At 50.8% G+C, this 16,977-nt stretch overlaps 1 protein-coding gene and 2 long non-coding RNA genes across 7 annotated transcripts in view; 1 reads left to right on the top strand and 2 right to left on the bottom strand.

Annotated features, from left to right (window-relative positions):
* Positions 1 to 6,650: 6,650 nt before the first annotated feature.
* On the bottom strand, positions 6,651 to 10,868 carry LOC115349327. 2 transcript variants are annotated; one of them, XR_005933784.1, is made up of 4 exons: positions 10,507 to 10,868; positions 9,969 to 10,222; positions 9,327 to 9,432; positions 6,651 to 8,599 (listed from the first exon to the last, which is right to left on the bottom strand). It is a non-coding gene; the product is annotated as an uncharacterized LOC115349327 (long non-coding RNA). The 2 variants fall into 2 exon arrangements; XR_003926057.1 differs by having other exon boundaries at positions 9,969 to 10,868.
* A 227-nt stretch (positions 10,869 to 11,095) lies between these two features.
* ATCAY (ATCAY kinesin light chain interacting caytaxin) overlaps positions 11,096 to 16,977 on the top strand; it is an 18,619-nt gene continuing 12,737 nt past the window's right edge. For 2 of the 4 annotated variants that reach the window (XM_030033399.2, XM_030033397.2), the window contains exons 1-2: positions 11,096 to 11,557; positions 13,434 to 13,563. In XM_030033399.2, coding sequence (XP_029889259.1) covers positions 13,487 to 13,563 — 77 coding nt within the window. In that variant the 5' untranslated portion in view covers positions 11,096 to 11,557; positions 13,434 to 13,486. Of the gene's footprint in view, positions 11,558 to 13,426; positions 13,564 to 15,357; positions 15,933 to 16,977 lie in introns of those variants that run through there. The other 2 variants (XM_030033398.2, XM_030033400.2) reach the window with 2 other exon arrangements.
* On the bottom strand, positions 11,551 to 13,491 carry LOC121233696. The gene is made up of 3 exons (XR_005933677.1): positions 13,358 to 13,491; positions 12,744 to 12,946; positions 11,551 to 11,764 (listed from the first exon to the last, which is right to left on the bottom strand). It is a non-coding gene; the product is annotated as an uncharacterized LOC121233696 (long non-coding RNA).

Here is a 16,977-nt window from a genome sequence, read left to right as displayed (position 1 = left end):
CCCACGAGTCCTGCCTGCCTCTGAACCACCACTGCTCCCCAGGAAATCAGTCTTTTTCTCTTGTAAAGAACTCCTACAGTAATTGCCTTCATATCTCAAAGGTGTCTTACAGCCACAGAGGTGCAAATATTTATCCATACTTGGAATTGCCGAGTGAAGCCTAACTAAGTGTTCCCAGACACTTCAGCAATTGTTGTTTTAAGACCTGAACCGTAGACACCTGGCTGGAATTAATCAGCAGATGTGAACAGGGAGGCAGAGCAAAGCCCTTATTAACCCTTCACACATCAATGTCAAGGTCACAGGGTGTTTCACTGGGGCAGCCTGTACCTAGATGTCAGCTGTCAACAGCCTGGGAATCCCAAAGCAAGAAACGTCTTCCACTGATCAGGGCATGAACTGGTAGCAAAATTTATCATGCTCCTGTCACCACTTGAAGACTTGCTGTGCTGAGGCACTCACTTGTGAATAGCAGCAATAATAAATGTTTATTACTAGATAATAAAACACAAGAGCAAACCACCCTCTGTATGGGCTCTGTCTAAAATCAATAGGCGTTTAAGCATCTCTTTTGGGGAAAGCATTCGCTTTGCGCCAGGTGGTTTCAAGCAGTTCACATCATCAGCGGCTCCCCAACAAGATCAAAAATCCAAGCCCTTCAGAAGTGATCAAGCACAGACCTGGGAAACACCCACAGCCTCTCCCATTGCAGCTCCTCTCCAACGCACAGAGGAGATCCCTCTCCCATGGTAGGCAATCAAGCCACATTGTCCCGATCTCAAGCCTCCAAAAAATACACAGCGTCCGCGACTTCTCCAAAACCACTGTCCCAGGAAGGCCAGCACAAGGCCATGCCCCCATGACTCCAGCCAGGGTGAATTCCCTGGTACCCCCTATCCGAATGCCTTCACTCTCATCAGTTTTTTTCCAGGAAGGGACAAAAGTCAGCGAAGCTAGGGACAAAAGTCAACAAAGCTAAGGATAAACTTTGGCACAATGTTCCTTCTCCTCTACACGGGGGAAGGAATTGGCCCACAATAAAATGCAACCTGAAATTAGAAGGCAGCTTCTCAACAGCTGTGGCATTGGGTACCAGGACAAGCCCAGCTAAACCTGGCTTAATACAGAGCTAGAGCAGAGCCAGGCCCCAAGGCAGGACCCGCAAACTGTAACTGAACAGAAAACCCCTCCTTCACGGTGGAACAGGCTGTGCTTTTATGTCCAGCTAAACCTCCCAGCAGGACACCCAAGACGAGGCACTGTGGAGTTTATCTTAATGCTAACCCATACAAACCTCAGGTGGGGACGTGGTTGGTGTTGATGAACTACATCAAGATGAAAAGAAAGACAACCTCTGCCCTGTTCTGCCATCCATTTCATTGTGAGAAGTCTGGTGACGGAGAGCTCGCCTGCTTTGAAGTGGAGACGGATCCAAGAGCCGGGCAGGTGCAAAGCCTTTCTCGGCAGACAACGTGCCATGGAGCTCACCCTGCAAATCCATCATTTGCAGCTTCTTCAGGGTGGGGATATTTCTAAGCAGATAATAAACCTCTGCAGGAACCCCACCAGTCAATCCATTTGAATCATCTTCTGTCCTCCCCAAAAGGCATGAGAGAGAAGATCTGTTTTCTCTGCCGCTGACCCATGACATCCCTCTGCTGCTAAACAATTCTGATTGTGGAACTTAATGCAGAACAAAAGAAAAAAACCAACCTTAGATTTTGAAGCAGAGGAGAAAAAGCTTCCTGGATCTGTCACTGTAGATATTAGCCCATCGCCAGCTACAGAAAGCTGCATTCTTGACTGATGTTGGTTTTCATGGCCCATTTACTTGTTTGCTTCAATTTCCCCTCCTCGACAGCTCCAGGACTGGCAAACTGTAGAAACTGCTTTTTGTAGGCTTGCTGGCAGGCTGGGAGCTGTTTCGTACAGAGGATGCGAATGGGGCAGGAGGAGGCTGGGAGGAGGTGCAGAGGACCGAAGGAAAGGGAGAAGCAGAAGAGGAAGGGCACTGTAGGGAGAGGGAAGGTCAGAGCTTGAGTGCAAGGGAAGATTTGGAGAGAAATTAATGAGAACAAGGGGCTGAGTTGAAAAGAGGAGGTGGGTGGGATGGAGGAAGGGTCAGTCTCAGCCATCCATCTCCCTTTTTCCCCCCTGCACCTAAGCAGGATCGGGCCTTTCTTCTCTTCTCATTCAGTGCTGAGATGGAAACAGCTTGGACTTCCAGTTCATCTATAGAGCAGGTCTAAAAAACAGCCTCACGGGTTCACAGCTCAGCCAGCAGCAGAGTCCAACATCAGCTCCCTGGAGAGGCAGCTGATGCCAAAGCAGCAGAAAATGACCCCGTAAACAGGAGTCAAGGGACAAGGTCCTCACACAGACTGCCCCACCAGGTCAGGCCAAGGGCTCAGTTTCCCTCATAGCTTCTCTTTAACAGGGACTGCGAGAGGATGCCCAGAGACACATAAGAACAAGACAAACATATATGATACTACTCTAAGTCCTCTCCCGGTCTCCAGCTGTTTCCAACTCAGAGGAACTCATGAGCCAGACATACTTAGTAACCCCTCAGCAATTCCTCCTACATGCAGTTGCCCAGTCTCCTCTTAAACCCGTATAAACTTTTAGCATCCACGGGCTCCTTTGACAACAGGGTCACGGGGCAAGATCCAGCGCTGTGTGTTGACATTGCTCCCCCCAGCTCTGGAGGACTCCCCTGCCCGTCGGCGAGGTCGGACAGCATCACATCCTCTGTTCTTCGGACTACGCAACCTTTGAGCAGCTGCCCAGGCCATCAGAAGCTGCCTCCCTCTCCAGCCAGGCGCTGGGAAAGGAACAAAGACCACAAGAACCGGACTCATCCTAGAGAAGCTAAAAAAACCAAGGAACTTCCAAAATCTGCATCCTGCTGCACTTGAACAAAGAAAGTCCCACCCGGCCAAGCAGGTATGAACGCAGCCAAGGACCAGGATGCTTTTCACCACGGCTACCTCGACACTAAACAATCCACTCCCCGAGCCAGGGCCAGCCCCAGTTCAACAACAACAAAAAAAAAAACAGGTCACTGGACAGCACTGTTTACGCCTTTCTGCGTGTTTTTGTACCCAGGGAAGTCAAACAGGCAATCAGGGGAGGGAGGATTTGCTGCTGATCACCAGGGAGGAGGGTGTGGGTGAAATTTTCCTGTTTGTGAGATGTAAACAAGCCCTGCAGAGCAGGTCAGGTCACGCGATGCCCTCTTATCACGAGCCATTTCATTTGGCATAAACACCAGCCCCCAGGTCAGGGCCGTAATCTCTCCCAGATGCTTTTGTCCACGGGCCTGATCTAAGGCTTCAAACCCAAAGTGGGGGATGAAATAATCCCCACCCACCGCCTTCTTTCTCTAGCATCTCTCTTCTACCCCAAAACAGATTTCCCTGGTGCAGGAGGTTGGAGAATGGTTCCTACAGGAGGCGGCCACGGCTCTCCTCCGCGCACCGTCGGGACCATCGGAGCAAGCGCAGAGCTGCCGTACGGAGCTGCGGGCAATGAGGCTTTACCCTGATGCAGAGCCTGGGAAGAGAAGGCTGGGCCAGGGGCTGCTGCCCTGAAAAGTTTATTGGGACGTAGCCACAAGCCCTCAGCCTGTCAGGGAGTTTAACCTGACCTGTCAGTCAAGGTCTGCATTTCCCAGGCTCCAGCCCCACCACAAACGAACTTGTCTCGCAAAACCTGGTCCAACGTGACGAGTGTTTATACAGGACTAACGAGCGTCTCCGTCCCCAAGGATGTCGGGGATCGCTCAGGCACAGAGGTCCAGGCACGCATGGCGTTCCTCTTGCCGCATGCAGGCTTTCAAAGAGCTGCAGCCCTAATTCTGCCCCGCTGCAGGGAGCAGCCTGGCGTGCTTTGGGCTATGCTTCTTCATACAGGGAACCTGCATGCGGCAGGAACTGCAGGTGCCTCTCCGGAGGAGACGGCTGGTCCAGCAGCAAGGCTCTTGGCTCCTGCACAAGGACCACACGCCGTCCTCCTAGGCTGGCTTTCTGCAGGACTGCCCACCAGATCAGTGAGCAACCACAGGATGCTTGCCTTCCCGGTTTAGCCATGCAAACCATCTCCTGAGAAAGAAAAGCACCATTTTCTCATTTAAGTGCCTTAAATATACCAGGATTTGAGTAGGAAAACGCCGGCCTCTCTTTACGCTACACCACAAATATCTGGTGCAACTCTCTCCACCTCTCCGAGGAGCCCTGGCTCTGCTGGATTTGCCTCCCCGAGCCTCTCTGGAGAGGCTCAATAGCCACACGAAGTGACAGGGCCCGTCAGCAAATGGCTGTGATGCTGGATTCGGGCCACGCGTTCCTGACAGCCGCCTCTACCCACGCAGGGGCTCCTTCCAGCCGAGTCCTTGGGGCCCCATAACCTGGCAGCCTCCTCGGAGCAGACGTGCGTTACCCCCATCCCACACAGCCCGGGCTGTGCTCTGCCACGGGAGATGCTCTGCCACGGGAGATGCTCTGCCACGGGAGATGCTCTGCCACGGGAGATGATGCTCTGCCACAGGGCGCTGCCTTTGGATAGGGAACCTGTGGCCAGGGAGGAACCGGCCCCCCCACTCTCCCCCTGCACATCCCTCCTGCCGTGGGCAGAGGCTGGTGGGACCCAGGGGTGACAATTCCTCCCCTATCCCCAGCTTGGCCCCAGCGATGTCGGTCAAGACATCAGCTTCATAGGAGAGGAGGAAAGGTGCTGCCAGCGTGGTCTCAGCTAGGAATTGCGATGCCTTTGGTTTCCAGAAACGTTTGGGCACTTACCTCGCTTTTCCCTTGGGAGATGCATAACTTTATCAATGCAGCTGGTTGCCCACCTAAATGGATTCTTCCTCGTCCACACCGCTCTCCTTATGCCCTCGGCAGATCCTGGGATTCACGCTCACTCATGCCTCTGGATTTCATGCAGATCTGGGCTTTGCAAGAGCACGCAGCAGCACCGATATCCTCCAAAAACCAGAGCGCAGGAGGCAGCATTGAAGAAGAGAGGCAGAGGCTCCTGCTGCTGCAGAGCCTGCACCCAACACTCTGGTCCACCACAGATCCCGCCCCTTTGAACCAAAGCCTTAGCAGTACGTGGTCCCCCCCCACCTGAAAAGCCCTGAGACAAAGGGCCTGATGCTACAGGGATGGGCAGAGATCCTCAGGGCAGCGGGACGTGCATCACAGCACACCGACTTATTTCACACCGGTGCCCAAACAGGCTTTCGCTGGTAATGACTTTCAGCGCTGCTGCCCCCGGACCGGGGACTGCAGCTCTTGTCCTACAAAAACCTCAACTGGAGAAGATAAACCTCCCAAGAAGAACTGGAAGACACTGCAAGGAGAGGGTGTAGGGGTTTCCACATGTTTATTCCGCAATCTCCAGCTCTGCCAAGACTGAGCTGAGCTCGATAGCGTCAAGCACAGAGCACGGCCATGCCCATGTCGAGATCGAGCTGCCCTACGCACGTCCAAGCCCTCCCCACACCCAAGCAAAGGAGAATTCAGATCTACAACTACTGTCGTTCAACAGGAATGAGTCCAATCCAATCCCACACTTCAAAGACCTACCAGATTCCAATGTCGTCCCTCCTTCCCCAGCTCCTCTTCTTGGATTCCTAGAGGTGAAGCCTAGACCTGTGCAAATAGCTGGTCTATCCTTTAAAGATCAAATTAAAAAAGGAGGAAGAGGAAAACTTTCTCTCTTTAGGTCAACCCAGAATGAAACCTTCCCATTTGTCACAGCAAAACATTTTTTTTTTCCTTGAGTGGAGACAGTGAAAACATTTTGTTCTCCCCAAAATAAAGTTTCTCTGTTTTCAAATGCATGTTTGAAGGCACTTGCGGTCCCCTGCTTTTTTAATTAAAGGCAGGCAAATTTCAAATGGAAAATGTCACAGTGTAATAAAAAGTTAAAGCATTTAATTTCAAGCATATCTTAAACAAAGCCTGCAGTTTTTCATCCCCAAAATAGTCTTTTTTTTTTTTTCACTTCAAACTTTGGTTCAAGTTGTAAATAATTTCAAAGGAACCAAAATAACTTTTATTTTCCCTACAAACGTTTCATCTTAATTTCAGCCAGGCTAGCTTAAAGTGATTAGAGCCAGACTCTTCTCAGTGGTGCCCAGTAAATGGGCAAGAGACAAGGGCCATGAGTTGAAATACAGGAATTCCCTTTAAACAGAAAAGAATTTTTTTCATTTTTTTTTTTTACTGTAAGGGTGGTCAAATGCTGGAGCAGGTTGTGCAGAGCGGTTGTGGAGTCTCCAGCCTTGGAGATAATCAAAACCCGACTGGACAGAGCCCTCAGCAACCCCCTCTGGCTGCTCCTGCTTTGAGCCCGGGGTTGGATTAGATGATCTCCAGAGGTGCCTTCCAGCCTCAGCCATCCTCGTTATGTGCGATTTTATCACCAACTCAAAAAGGAAGCATCCAGGCCCTGCAGTCTCCTCCCTGGGGATTCCCAGGGATACGCCAACCCCATTAAACCACCACAAGCTGCGGCATCACCAGCCCTGCCTAGTCCAAGAGTCGCACAGAGCTTCGTGGCATTTTCAGGCTCCGGTTCCTGGGATTTTTGCAATTGAGTTGATGCCGTGAAAAGCCAAAATCAGGACTCAATAGTCAGAAGACTATTAAGCAGGTATCCTTTATTGTAGCACTGGGCACACAGGGCATCGCTCTTCCTATTGTGTGCGTCCGATCAGGTTAATTGTATAGTTTATATACAGGTTCTATATAAATATTCATTAGATTTCTGAGAAAAGTTTTGCATATTCATTAACTCATTATCATATGTAAATGTCCCTCACGCAGGCATATTCGAGGTCTTTGGTGGTCTTCAGGAGTCTTCTGGTGGTCTTCTGTAGTCTTCTTCATTTGTCTGTTGGTTGACCCTTCTCGGATGATTCTGCGCAGTGTGATCTTCTACGTGTTTTGATACACCTTATCCTAAAGAATGCTCGTTAGTGTCTCTATTATCTATGTCTACATTAATGACGTAGTTCTCTAGACACTGCAAGGCCATCTGAAAGCAGTTTTTTCTTTGGTATCTTATATATTGTGTAGCGTACAGAACTCTTATCTATTACCAGTCAGCAAATAATTGGGTAAAGAAATAGCAAGACCATTGTGTTCAGAAAAACATCTTGTATCAGAGTGTTTAACATAAAATGCACATTTCTTACCCTCATAAATGAAGAGAAAACCTGTAACCTCTGCCTGACCTGTAAGGGGTGGGGGGAACAGAAGACAGGTTTGTAAAAGAGAAAACCACAGGCATTTAAAAAGAGCCATCCTGTGAGCAGCTAGTCTGAACAAGCCAGATTTCTGCAGACCTTACACCTCCTGCTTGGATTCTCCGGTGTCCAGGAAGGTATAAACTCTGAAAAGCTTCTCCCAGAGTTGGGTATTCAAAATGTCCTGTGGCTATGTGGATTCTCTGGAGTTTAGTAAGAGGTTTAGCTCATGCTGGAGCATTGCACTCATTAGGGCACTCATTCCTTTCCTGGCCATCTCATTAGACCTCAACAGCCCCACAAGCTTGAGCCCACTGTCAGCTTGCACCGAAACTGGTCACCAGCAGCACCCAGCATTTGCTGGGCACCATCAGTGGTGTCACCACCATGCAAGAGGCTTAATAAAAATGCCAGTGACTTTGGGAAAATTTGGGAAATGCCCAAGCTTGTCAAAAAGGGGTGGAAAGAAGACTAAACAGTCTATGGATATTTTTCATTTGGGCTTTCGGAGAGCATCAGGGTCTGTCGTCACCTCCACCTAAAGACCTCCGATGGGGTCAGGAAACAGGAGTGTGAATGGAGAAAGAGGAGAGCATGGAAATCTCAGTCTCTGCTCATTCCCCGGACCTCCCTCTCTGGGATGCTTTACCAGATGCAAACATTTTAACGTCCTGGCCATTAAGACATTTAAAATGCCCTAAGTTTTGAGCAGACTCCTAGAAACCACACAGACATGCATGCAAACGTTGCAAATGTGCACGCACACCAACAAGTCACAGCCCTGCGGTGGGCACACTTCGGTGAGCTCTCGGCTCCAGCAGCCTGTCCCTTGCAGAGTTTGGGGGTGGGGGGGTTGACTTTAGCTGCCAGTAAAGTCCCACATCCCCAGTTTGCCCAGTAAGCATCTCTTATCCCTTTCCTTTGCAAAGGTCCTTGGTCCAGCGGCAGGACCTTTTGGAAAAGCATCTCAGCCCGTCTTTAAAAAGCCATCAGACTCAGGCTGGGGCCAAACTTACCGTTTCTGCTTTCCCCTCGGAGAAAGCCACCGGGACACTTTCACGTCTCAGCCCCAGCCATCTCCTGGTGCAAAGTGACCTCTACAGCCCGTTTCGTGGATCTCTCCCCGCAGCCCGGAGCGATATTTCCCGCAGGCTGCCGGGGATTCACCGCCCTCCCGTGGCAGATTCCAAAACAGGTTTCTGTCTTTTACTTCCACCAGTGTACAAGAAACAGCTGGATTTGCTGTCATCATTGTAACATCAGCACTTTTGAACAAGCCAATGATTTCTATCACAGGTTCATACAGGTAGGAAAGTAATCTAGAGCCTCTGGGTTGCTGCTGACCTGCAGGATTGCAGAAAGTCCCCATCGGCATGAGTTCTCACTGCTTAAAAATGAACATCAGATTCAGGGAAATAAAAGGAAGCTGTTCACATGACAGTCAGTGTCTTTCCAAAAGTAACATACCGTCCTTTTCTCCCCCTCGTGTGAGTATTTGGCTCACAGATTGAAAAAACATGCTATCAAGTAGCATAAAAACACACTATTCCCAGTAAGAGGAGCATGTGGAGATACAAGACAGACCGGAACAGGGTAAAAAAAGCTGCTTGGGAAAACACCCAGCACCAGGAAGGACCTGATCCTGCACAACCCATTCCCTTGCTTTGCTATTGCCTCCTCCAAATTGGCAAGGCTCTGCAGGAGTTGGGCTCAGCACAGGAGAATTCCTGGAGGAATTGCAGCGCTGGCAAATCAGCTTGGTGCAGTATTCACTTTATACATCCCAGCATACCTAAAGAAAATGGAGTCCCAACAAAACCATTTGGCCTGGCAAGCAGAGATGGGCTAACTCAGCCCATCAGTATGTGCTCAATGAAATACCTCCGTGACCAGACTGATGGGGTTTGGAAAAAGTACGCTTGTTCCAAGTCCCGGGACTGCAGCCAGTAGATGGCATTCATACGCTATCGTATGCATACATATGCTATCGTGCTGTCAGGCTTAAACTGCCTTGGAAAACGCGAGAAGAACATTTTTCATATAAAAATGAAGGTAAAAGGCAAATATTCACCTTAGCCAGAGATGACCCTGCAGACTTTGACAATTAACTTTGGAGCCATCAGGTGTTACAGATTTCCTGGCATCTCTTTCTGTCCCCATGGATCTTCTGTCTGCTTCTGATATAGAAATATATAAAATATATAAAGAAATATAATGCATCCCTAAAGCATCCATAAGTATCTTGTGTATCCTGGACCATAGGGATGCCCAAAACATGAAATGTGAGCGAGGGATACCCCACCATCTCTCTGAGTTCTGACCTAGGATCTACCAGGCTGACCATGCACGCGGCTAGGAGCTGCCAGCATTTGGCTAGCACTGATGTGTGTCGCTCTCTTTACAGTGACATCCACTGGATTGAGGAAATACTGTCCTCAGCACCTCATCCCGCAGGAGCCACTCATCCTAAGAGAACAACAATGTCCACATGGAGCTACGCCGCTTGTGTTTTTAAGGGCTGGAAACCAGCCATCTCCCTGCTGAGGTACCAAAAGTCCCCGTTCCCAATACATGGGACATGTGAGCGCCCAGCAGGGATGCGCGGTTACAGGAGAAGGATGGAATGGGTGAAGTGATGGGAGAGGTATGGTGTGTCCTAGGTGGGCAGCCAGGGAGTGTGCCAGAGCAGGGCTTGGTGACGCTGTGACTTTACCTGCAGCACAGCTCATCAGCTCTTCTCCTGAGCCTGCAGACCTCGGCTGGCACTGCTGGAGAGCCCCAGCACCATGCTGAGACTGCATGAGAGGGCTGGATGAGAGCCACGACCAAGACAGGACTCCTCTTCTTGCCTTAACAGAAAAAGAGGTGCAATAGGTAGACTCCTGCTTCCACCACACAACACTCCTCCATCTCCCCACCATGCCCTGATCTCCAGATCACCACAGCCCCTCTGCCCACTGAACAGCCCTGAAAAAAAATCAAATGCTTCGTTAGCAGATGGTAACAGGAAAATCCCAGGGCAGCAGGCACAGGCAGACTTCACAGTCCTGCTCTCTCCATTGATTTAATAAAAGAGATGTCCTCCCTCAGACCGTTTCTGCTAAGACTCAGAAGACAAACCCTTACAATTCCTTCACCGGGGGGTCACTACTAAAGCTAGACCTACCTTCATCTTTGTACAGCACCAAGCACATTGGCTGCACAATGCGAACATGGGGAGGATTTTTGACAGCAGACCTCATGAAACTAACCCTGCCTCTACCAGCAGCTGGGTTGAGGCTTTGCCCCGAGCTGGAGCGAAGGCTGTTTGCTGAAGTCCAGGAACCAGAAGGCAGAGATGTGAGCCCAAGCCTGGAGCAGGTGAAAATCACTGCTTCTGCATTCAAATTTATATTTGCAAAGGAACCAGCAAAGGTCTCAGGCTGTAACAGTTACACATATCCTGGAAGCAAGGAACAGGAGCTGATCTCCCAGCACAAGGATGACCGTCTGTAGGGTCTGTCTGTACAGCCCCTGGCACCAAAAGCAAGACCGGTGCCTGAGGTTTAGGTACAAATCAGCTTTGCATGCGCAAGGCAAGATGGACCATTAAATCCTGCATCCTACGGCACACTGAGGCCACCTTTGACTTTCTTAGTGAATGATGCACTGTATTAAAAAGCCCTCCCCTTCCCACCCACCCCTCCCCAGCTCCCACGCCTCCTCTAGGACCAGATCCTGCTGGATGATGGGCATCCCTCGCTCCCACTGAAAGCAGCAAGGAGACGGTGTGCTCAGCCCCTGGCAGCATCATTCATCCGGAGGAAGGGTGTAGGGAGATATTTGGTACCTCTCAGCCAATTGGAGGAGACACGACACTGAAAGGGGGGTGCTTTCAGCTCCTCTCTCCACCCATCCTCCATAACACCCCCCTCCCTGTCACCACCACCACCGCCATCCTCCTCACACACAAAAGCAATACAATTAGCTGACTTAAGAGAGCTGAGGCTTAGCCAGCTGCAAGCGGAAAATAATAATAAAATACCTTGGAGGGGAGGGAGGCAGCAGAGGAAGCAGCAGCTATGGAAGAATACAAATAACTGCCCTCAATCCCCCCCCCGCCCCAATCCAAATCACAAAGCAAGGACTGCTGTGAGAAAGGCCGACCTAGATGTATCCCCACAGTCCTCCGCTGAGAAAGCTGCACATATCTGCATCCGGATCCAGGCGCTGGACCTCCTGAGCAGCCCGTCTCCGTCGGGAGGAATGCCTAGCTGGGATACAGGCAGGATCTCCTTTGTTCCTCATTAGCCACAAGCATCGGTGAGTACAGCATCATCTGGGCTTCCATAATGCTGGGCAATGTTTGGTATTAAGAAACGTCAGACTCCAGCCTGGGATTTGCTTCAATATCTTTCCTTTCTCGTCCTCCCTCCATGATGCCTTCAGGGTTAGCAGAAAGCAGATGACAGCGGTGGGGAAGAGGGAGGGAAGGTGGGGTCTCTCCGAGCCCCAAGGTATCTCCTTTGCCTGCATGTAGGGAAATCAAAAATGGAGACATGTGTGACCGTGTCACGGGCATCGCATGCAGCCCGTGAGGCGTGGGGCTGAGGACAGAATACATAATGTGCGTGCTGGGAGGAAAGGCTGAGAGACACCGGGCAGGGAGAGAGCCCTGCAACGCTCACAGCCAGCTCTTTGCCCTGATTCCTATCTCTGCCAGTGCCTGTAATAAAGACGGATGCTGGATTTACTCAGGCCTCTATGGAGTTTCATTCCTTTAAAGCAGATACACACAGACAGATTTATGTCCCTCCAGATCATCACCAGCGACACCCTCTGTAAATACAAGCCTCCAAAGGAAGCAGAAAAAGCACTGGCTCTCTAGAAAAAGCCTTATAGCAATGCGTCAAACTCTGCTAGATACTGATTTCTGTGACACCAGGAGACAGACAGAGTAGCCCCATCCACTTGGGAAATCACCCTAGGTCCCTCATCCTAAAAAAAATGTTACTATCCAGCCAGTGACTGGGTGCATTTACAGTGTAAAGGCTGAGCTCAGAGAGAACATTCAAAACTGTCCTGCAGTGGATGGGTTAATGCATGTGCCCAACATATGAGCTCATTTCACTTGAACATGTTCTATGTAAGATAAGGCCTGACGTTGTCCCCTCCAGGCTCAGGTGCTACTAAGCTCAGCTGCAGCAGCATCCAGCTGAAAGCAGCGTATCTGCTCTCTCTGACTGGTCCTGCAAGGACTGGTCCTGAGCCCTCAGCCAGACTTTGTTAGGAGTTGTAGGTGTGGTCCCTGGGAAATAGGTACAAAGGTCTGATTTTCGCTAGCTGGCAGCATAGGAACCTTCTAGTGAAGGCAAACAATATATATGGTCCTAAGGGCCCCTCGCACTGCTGGGGTGTTAGTACGAGTTAAAACAAGGCTCACTGGATTTGAACTTCTCCTGTTCGTACCAGTGCAGAAGAAAGCCCAGACTGGGAACAGCACACCCACCTTGCCTCCATTTGAGGTGCTCCAGTTTTTTGGCATCTGCTTTGGTTTACCTGGGAGCAAGGCAGAGACGTGAATTCTTCAGGGGTGTGGAAGGACATTCAACATCCCTGTGAAGGCCTCCTCGCCCTCCTCCATTTCTCTCTGGGTGCGGGGACAAGCATGGGCTTGGAGCACAGACCAGACAGCAGCAGTCGGGAATTTCTCTGCAAAACCAAAGCCATTAACTTCTGTCCAGGCCAGCAAAATGGAAACTGGTGCTACTGCCAAACCAGCCTGAAACCAGCCTGGGAGGAGCTCTTTCTTCTCTTCCCTTTCAGCCACATTTCATTTCCCTCAGCAGAGGTGCTTGTTTATGTTGAGATTAGTATTGGAAGAGAAGTAGCAAGGGAAAAACGGGTGGACACCAGCCCAGACAGTATTGATCCTCAGGGAGAAGAGCTAAGGTCACAACAAAGCAGAGGTACACCTACTGCTTTGATCCAGGGCCAACCTCACCTCCTCTTTCTTGCCCAAAGTGTGTCAAGTAGCCACAAAACCCCACATCCTTGCCTTGTTGCTTTTGCAAAACAAGCAGCTATCGCACTGCTTCTCTGTGGAGCATGGTATCAGCATACCTGCTCTGAATGGTTTGGATTAAATGTTCCCCGGTCGTGATGCTCAATGCCAACCTCTCTGCCTTCCAGCTTCCAGCCTGAGCCCTTCCTTGAGGCAACTGCTGTGCAGCCAGCCCTTCTCTGAGCACGATGGGAACCACAGAAGCCACTTTGCGGATGGAAAACGTGGATGTGAAGGAAGAGTGGCAAGACGAGGACTTCCCCAGGTTTGTTCTCTGCAAAAAAGCCAGGGAGAATTTTATTTCTTCTTGTAAGAAACCAGCAGGGCATGGAGCATGCAGGTTCCTCCCACCAGCCCAAGAGGCAACAGGAGTCTTAAGTCCAACAGGGCAATTCTGGCCAGAGAACAGAGCTTTTGTAGCAAGGCTGCTCTGAATGCTTAAAAATTTTTGAGAGGCTGCTGGCAACCCTCTGTGAGCATGCCAAGGAGAGGGTAAGGAGTCAGGTGCGGAGGACAGGGAGATTAGCATGGATGGATGGATGCATATAGGGATGGATGGATGGATGGATGGATGGATGGATGGATGGACGGACTCCTTCCCAGTCTCTGAATCAAGCAGTGTCTCCCCAACCAGAGCCATGCTGCTTTGCCAGGAATTTGCCACAGGAAGCAGAGTCATTGGGATGCAATAACCACTGGCATTGACATGCAGAAACTGAATGGTGGCAAACCTTGTAAGAAAAGATGTGTGGGTGACAGAAGGTGCCAAAGTGGCAGCTTTCACCTTCACAGACACTTTATTAACTGCACAGAGTGCCAAAAAAAAAACCCATCCCCATAAGCTCAGCGTGCGCAGAACTCCCTGCAGCCACCCAAAGGGTGCACCCACCCTCCTCCCCACCCCAGCGTTGCCCCACACATCCAGCGCTAAAGCCCACGGCCCAGCAGCAGCTCGCTGGGGCACACACAGCACGGCCAACACCAAGCCTTGCTGCAGCTGGGGTCTGGGCTGCTGAGGGGCTTTTCAGACCTGTCTCGCCCTGTCCCAGCTGCAGCTGAATTCTCCCGGGCAGCCCACAGAGCCCCTGTATTCCCAGACAGTGGGGCAGTGTGCTGCGCGGGTGGGCACGCACGGCCCCCGCCGTGCTAGAAAGGGTCTCCTGTTTCCCTCGGCACCGGCGGATGAGCTTAGCTCTGTTTACCCCGGGTCCAGCTGCATCGCTAATCTAAGCACCTCTGTCTGCCAGCCCAGCACCCAGCTCACAGGACACGGCTTGTCCTTCCGCTGGCCCCAGAGGTGGGCTCAGCCAAGCCCTTGGGTTTCTAGGATAGAATTTTTTCTTTCCTGAGAGCAGAGCTGGGCAGAGCTTTGGGCTGACGGACCTCTGCCAACCTAAGGCTCCCCCAGAGTGTTGCGCTGACAAGCTTTTAAATGAGTAGAAAGGAAAGCGAGGTGTAGAAAGGAAAGCGAGGTGTAGAAAGGAAAGCAGGGTATAGAAAGGAAAGCATTGACCCAAGGTTCCCTAGAAAATCCGGAGACAAAGCTGGACTAGCACCTGGACACCTATGCACTAACCCACACCATCATGTTGGAGCAGGAGCTGCCAGGCTGTGTTTCACACTTGCCAAGCAAGCAGCAAACTTACCCCAGCCACAGCTGAGCCTTCAAGGGGCATTTCTTCTGCAGAGCTCACGGCACCACCTAACACAGGCATCATCACGCCAAATGAAGCGCGGGGAGAAGCAAAGGGATGTGACCATGGCTGGGTGGCAAGTCAGTGGCAGGGATGAGGCCAGAGCCCTAGAAACAAGCTCCCCAGCCTGCTGATAGACTGCTGCAGAGGGATTAAATCGGGAATGATGCAAGTGAAATAGAGCCTGAAAAGCCACTATGCAAATGAGTGAATGCTAGCTGTGTTTAACTGACATTAAAAATAAATAAATAATAATTTTCAAGACACTTCCCCCTAGAAGCATTAAAATAATAGGGCAGAAGCTGCTGCATGTGGGACAGTAGCTCTCTAGCAGATGATTTGCTGCATAGCTATTTTTGCTTAGCTGTGATTAACCAATCTTGCCACAAAAAAAACCCATATCCTAGACAAAGATCTGGGCTGGGGAAACTGAATTCAGCTGCTCATTAAGGCCACAAGGCGACATTCCCATCCCTCCCCGTGAAGCTGAGCTGCAGAACAAGCTCCTGCCTTGCAAGCTGCAAAGGTGCAATGCCAAGGCACTGAGCAAGCAGCGAGGAAGCGGAGAGGAAAGGGTTTCCCCTCCTGCTGCTTGCTCCCTGAAGGTTTAGCCTGTCGACAGTCTGTCTCAGCTGTTTGTGCAAGTGCTGTCCTGCAATGATGCTGTAGCGGTGCCGCGGGGCGGATGCAGGAGCATGCTCACTCCATCACGCATCCATCCCATCATGGTCGGTGAAGGCTCAGGCTGGTTGGGGCCCGAGAGAAGGTGCTTATAGAGGGAAACTGGGCAGCACGCTACCAGCAGAAAGCAAAATGGTGGCACTCAACCTTTAGAAAACCTGCTTCATTCAGAAAATTTGGCATCTGGGGCTAGCTGCGTTTGGGAAGGAAGATTTGCACGAGAGACTGGGAGGTAGCGATACGAGCAATCTTCGGGAAGGTAAGAAAGCCCTTTTCTTCACCTCTGACTTTTGAATTGTTTTTCTTAAATGAATCCTAGCATCAGAGAGCAGAGTGCCTGACTGCAGCACGTACTCGGGTACAGCTGGGCCTTCCCCCCTCCTCCTTTTGATGCTGTATCACCAAGTTGTGCCAGGCGCCAGCTCACAGTCAGATAAACAACCAGCCAGGCTCCGTTCAAGACAAAAGCAAAAGGGAGGAGGAGAGGCTGGAGGGGGGCAAAGGGATCTTTGCGACTGCTCAGGAATATTGTGGTAGCCCCCGGGGTCCGGGTACTGCACAAGCGAGCAAGGAGCAAGCGCCTTTGATCAGGTCTCCGACTCTCATAAATATACAACAACCAGCTAGGAGAGGATTATCCCTTAATCTAAATATTTATAGGGTTTAATTTGGCTGGTGGCTCTGGTGTCATGGCAGCACGAAGAGGAGCCTTTGTAGGGCAGAGCTAGGCTGTATCCTCCTGCGGGCTCAGAGGTATCGGTCCCCATCATCTGTGTCCCTGCCATTGCTGGACCATAAGGCCAGCAGCTGCTGGACACCAGCCCTGTGCACAGTCCCATCCCCATTCTTACAGCACTGCCTTAAAACTGGTGGGTTTTCCCCCATATTCAAGGCCAGGGCTGTCCCAGCACCCAAGATTTTACACCTGGGGGCATGAGCTCTTCCCCCTGTTGAGGGGGAGCTTCCAGCAAGGGGCAGGTGAAGGAAGGATGGCTCAGAATGTCCCTTTTAAATAGGCTTTCGACAACATGAACTTGTCACAGGGTTGCTGGGGTTTGATCATGCTGCACAAGAAGTTTCAAACCAGCTAATGCCAGCGGACAGGCACAAGTCCCAACTCAAATTAAGGGGAAAAGTGTCCAGAAAGTGTTCAGCTCAGGGTGGGCAGTGTGCTGCTCAGCCACCAGCTAGGGCTCCTCACCGCAGTATTGGGGGCCAGATTCTGACTTCACTGACTCCAATATGGGCCAGGAGCAACTCCAGCAACTTCGACAGCCACGTAATGAGATTTGGCATTAGCATCT

Source organism: Aquila chrysaetos, chromosome 12 (assembly GCF_900496995.4).
Source record: "Aquila chrysaetos chrysaetos chromosome 12, bAquChr1.4, whole genome shotgun sequence".
NCBI lineage: Eukaryota > Metazoa > Chordata > Aves > Accipitriformes > Accipitridae > Aquila > Aquila chrysaetos.
The sequence above is the reverse complement of the archived record's forward strand: the minus strand, read 5'-3'. Positions and strand labels throughout refer to the sequence as shown.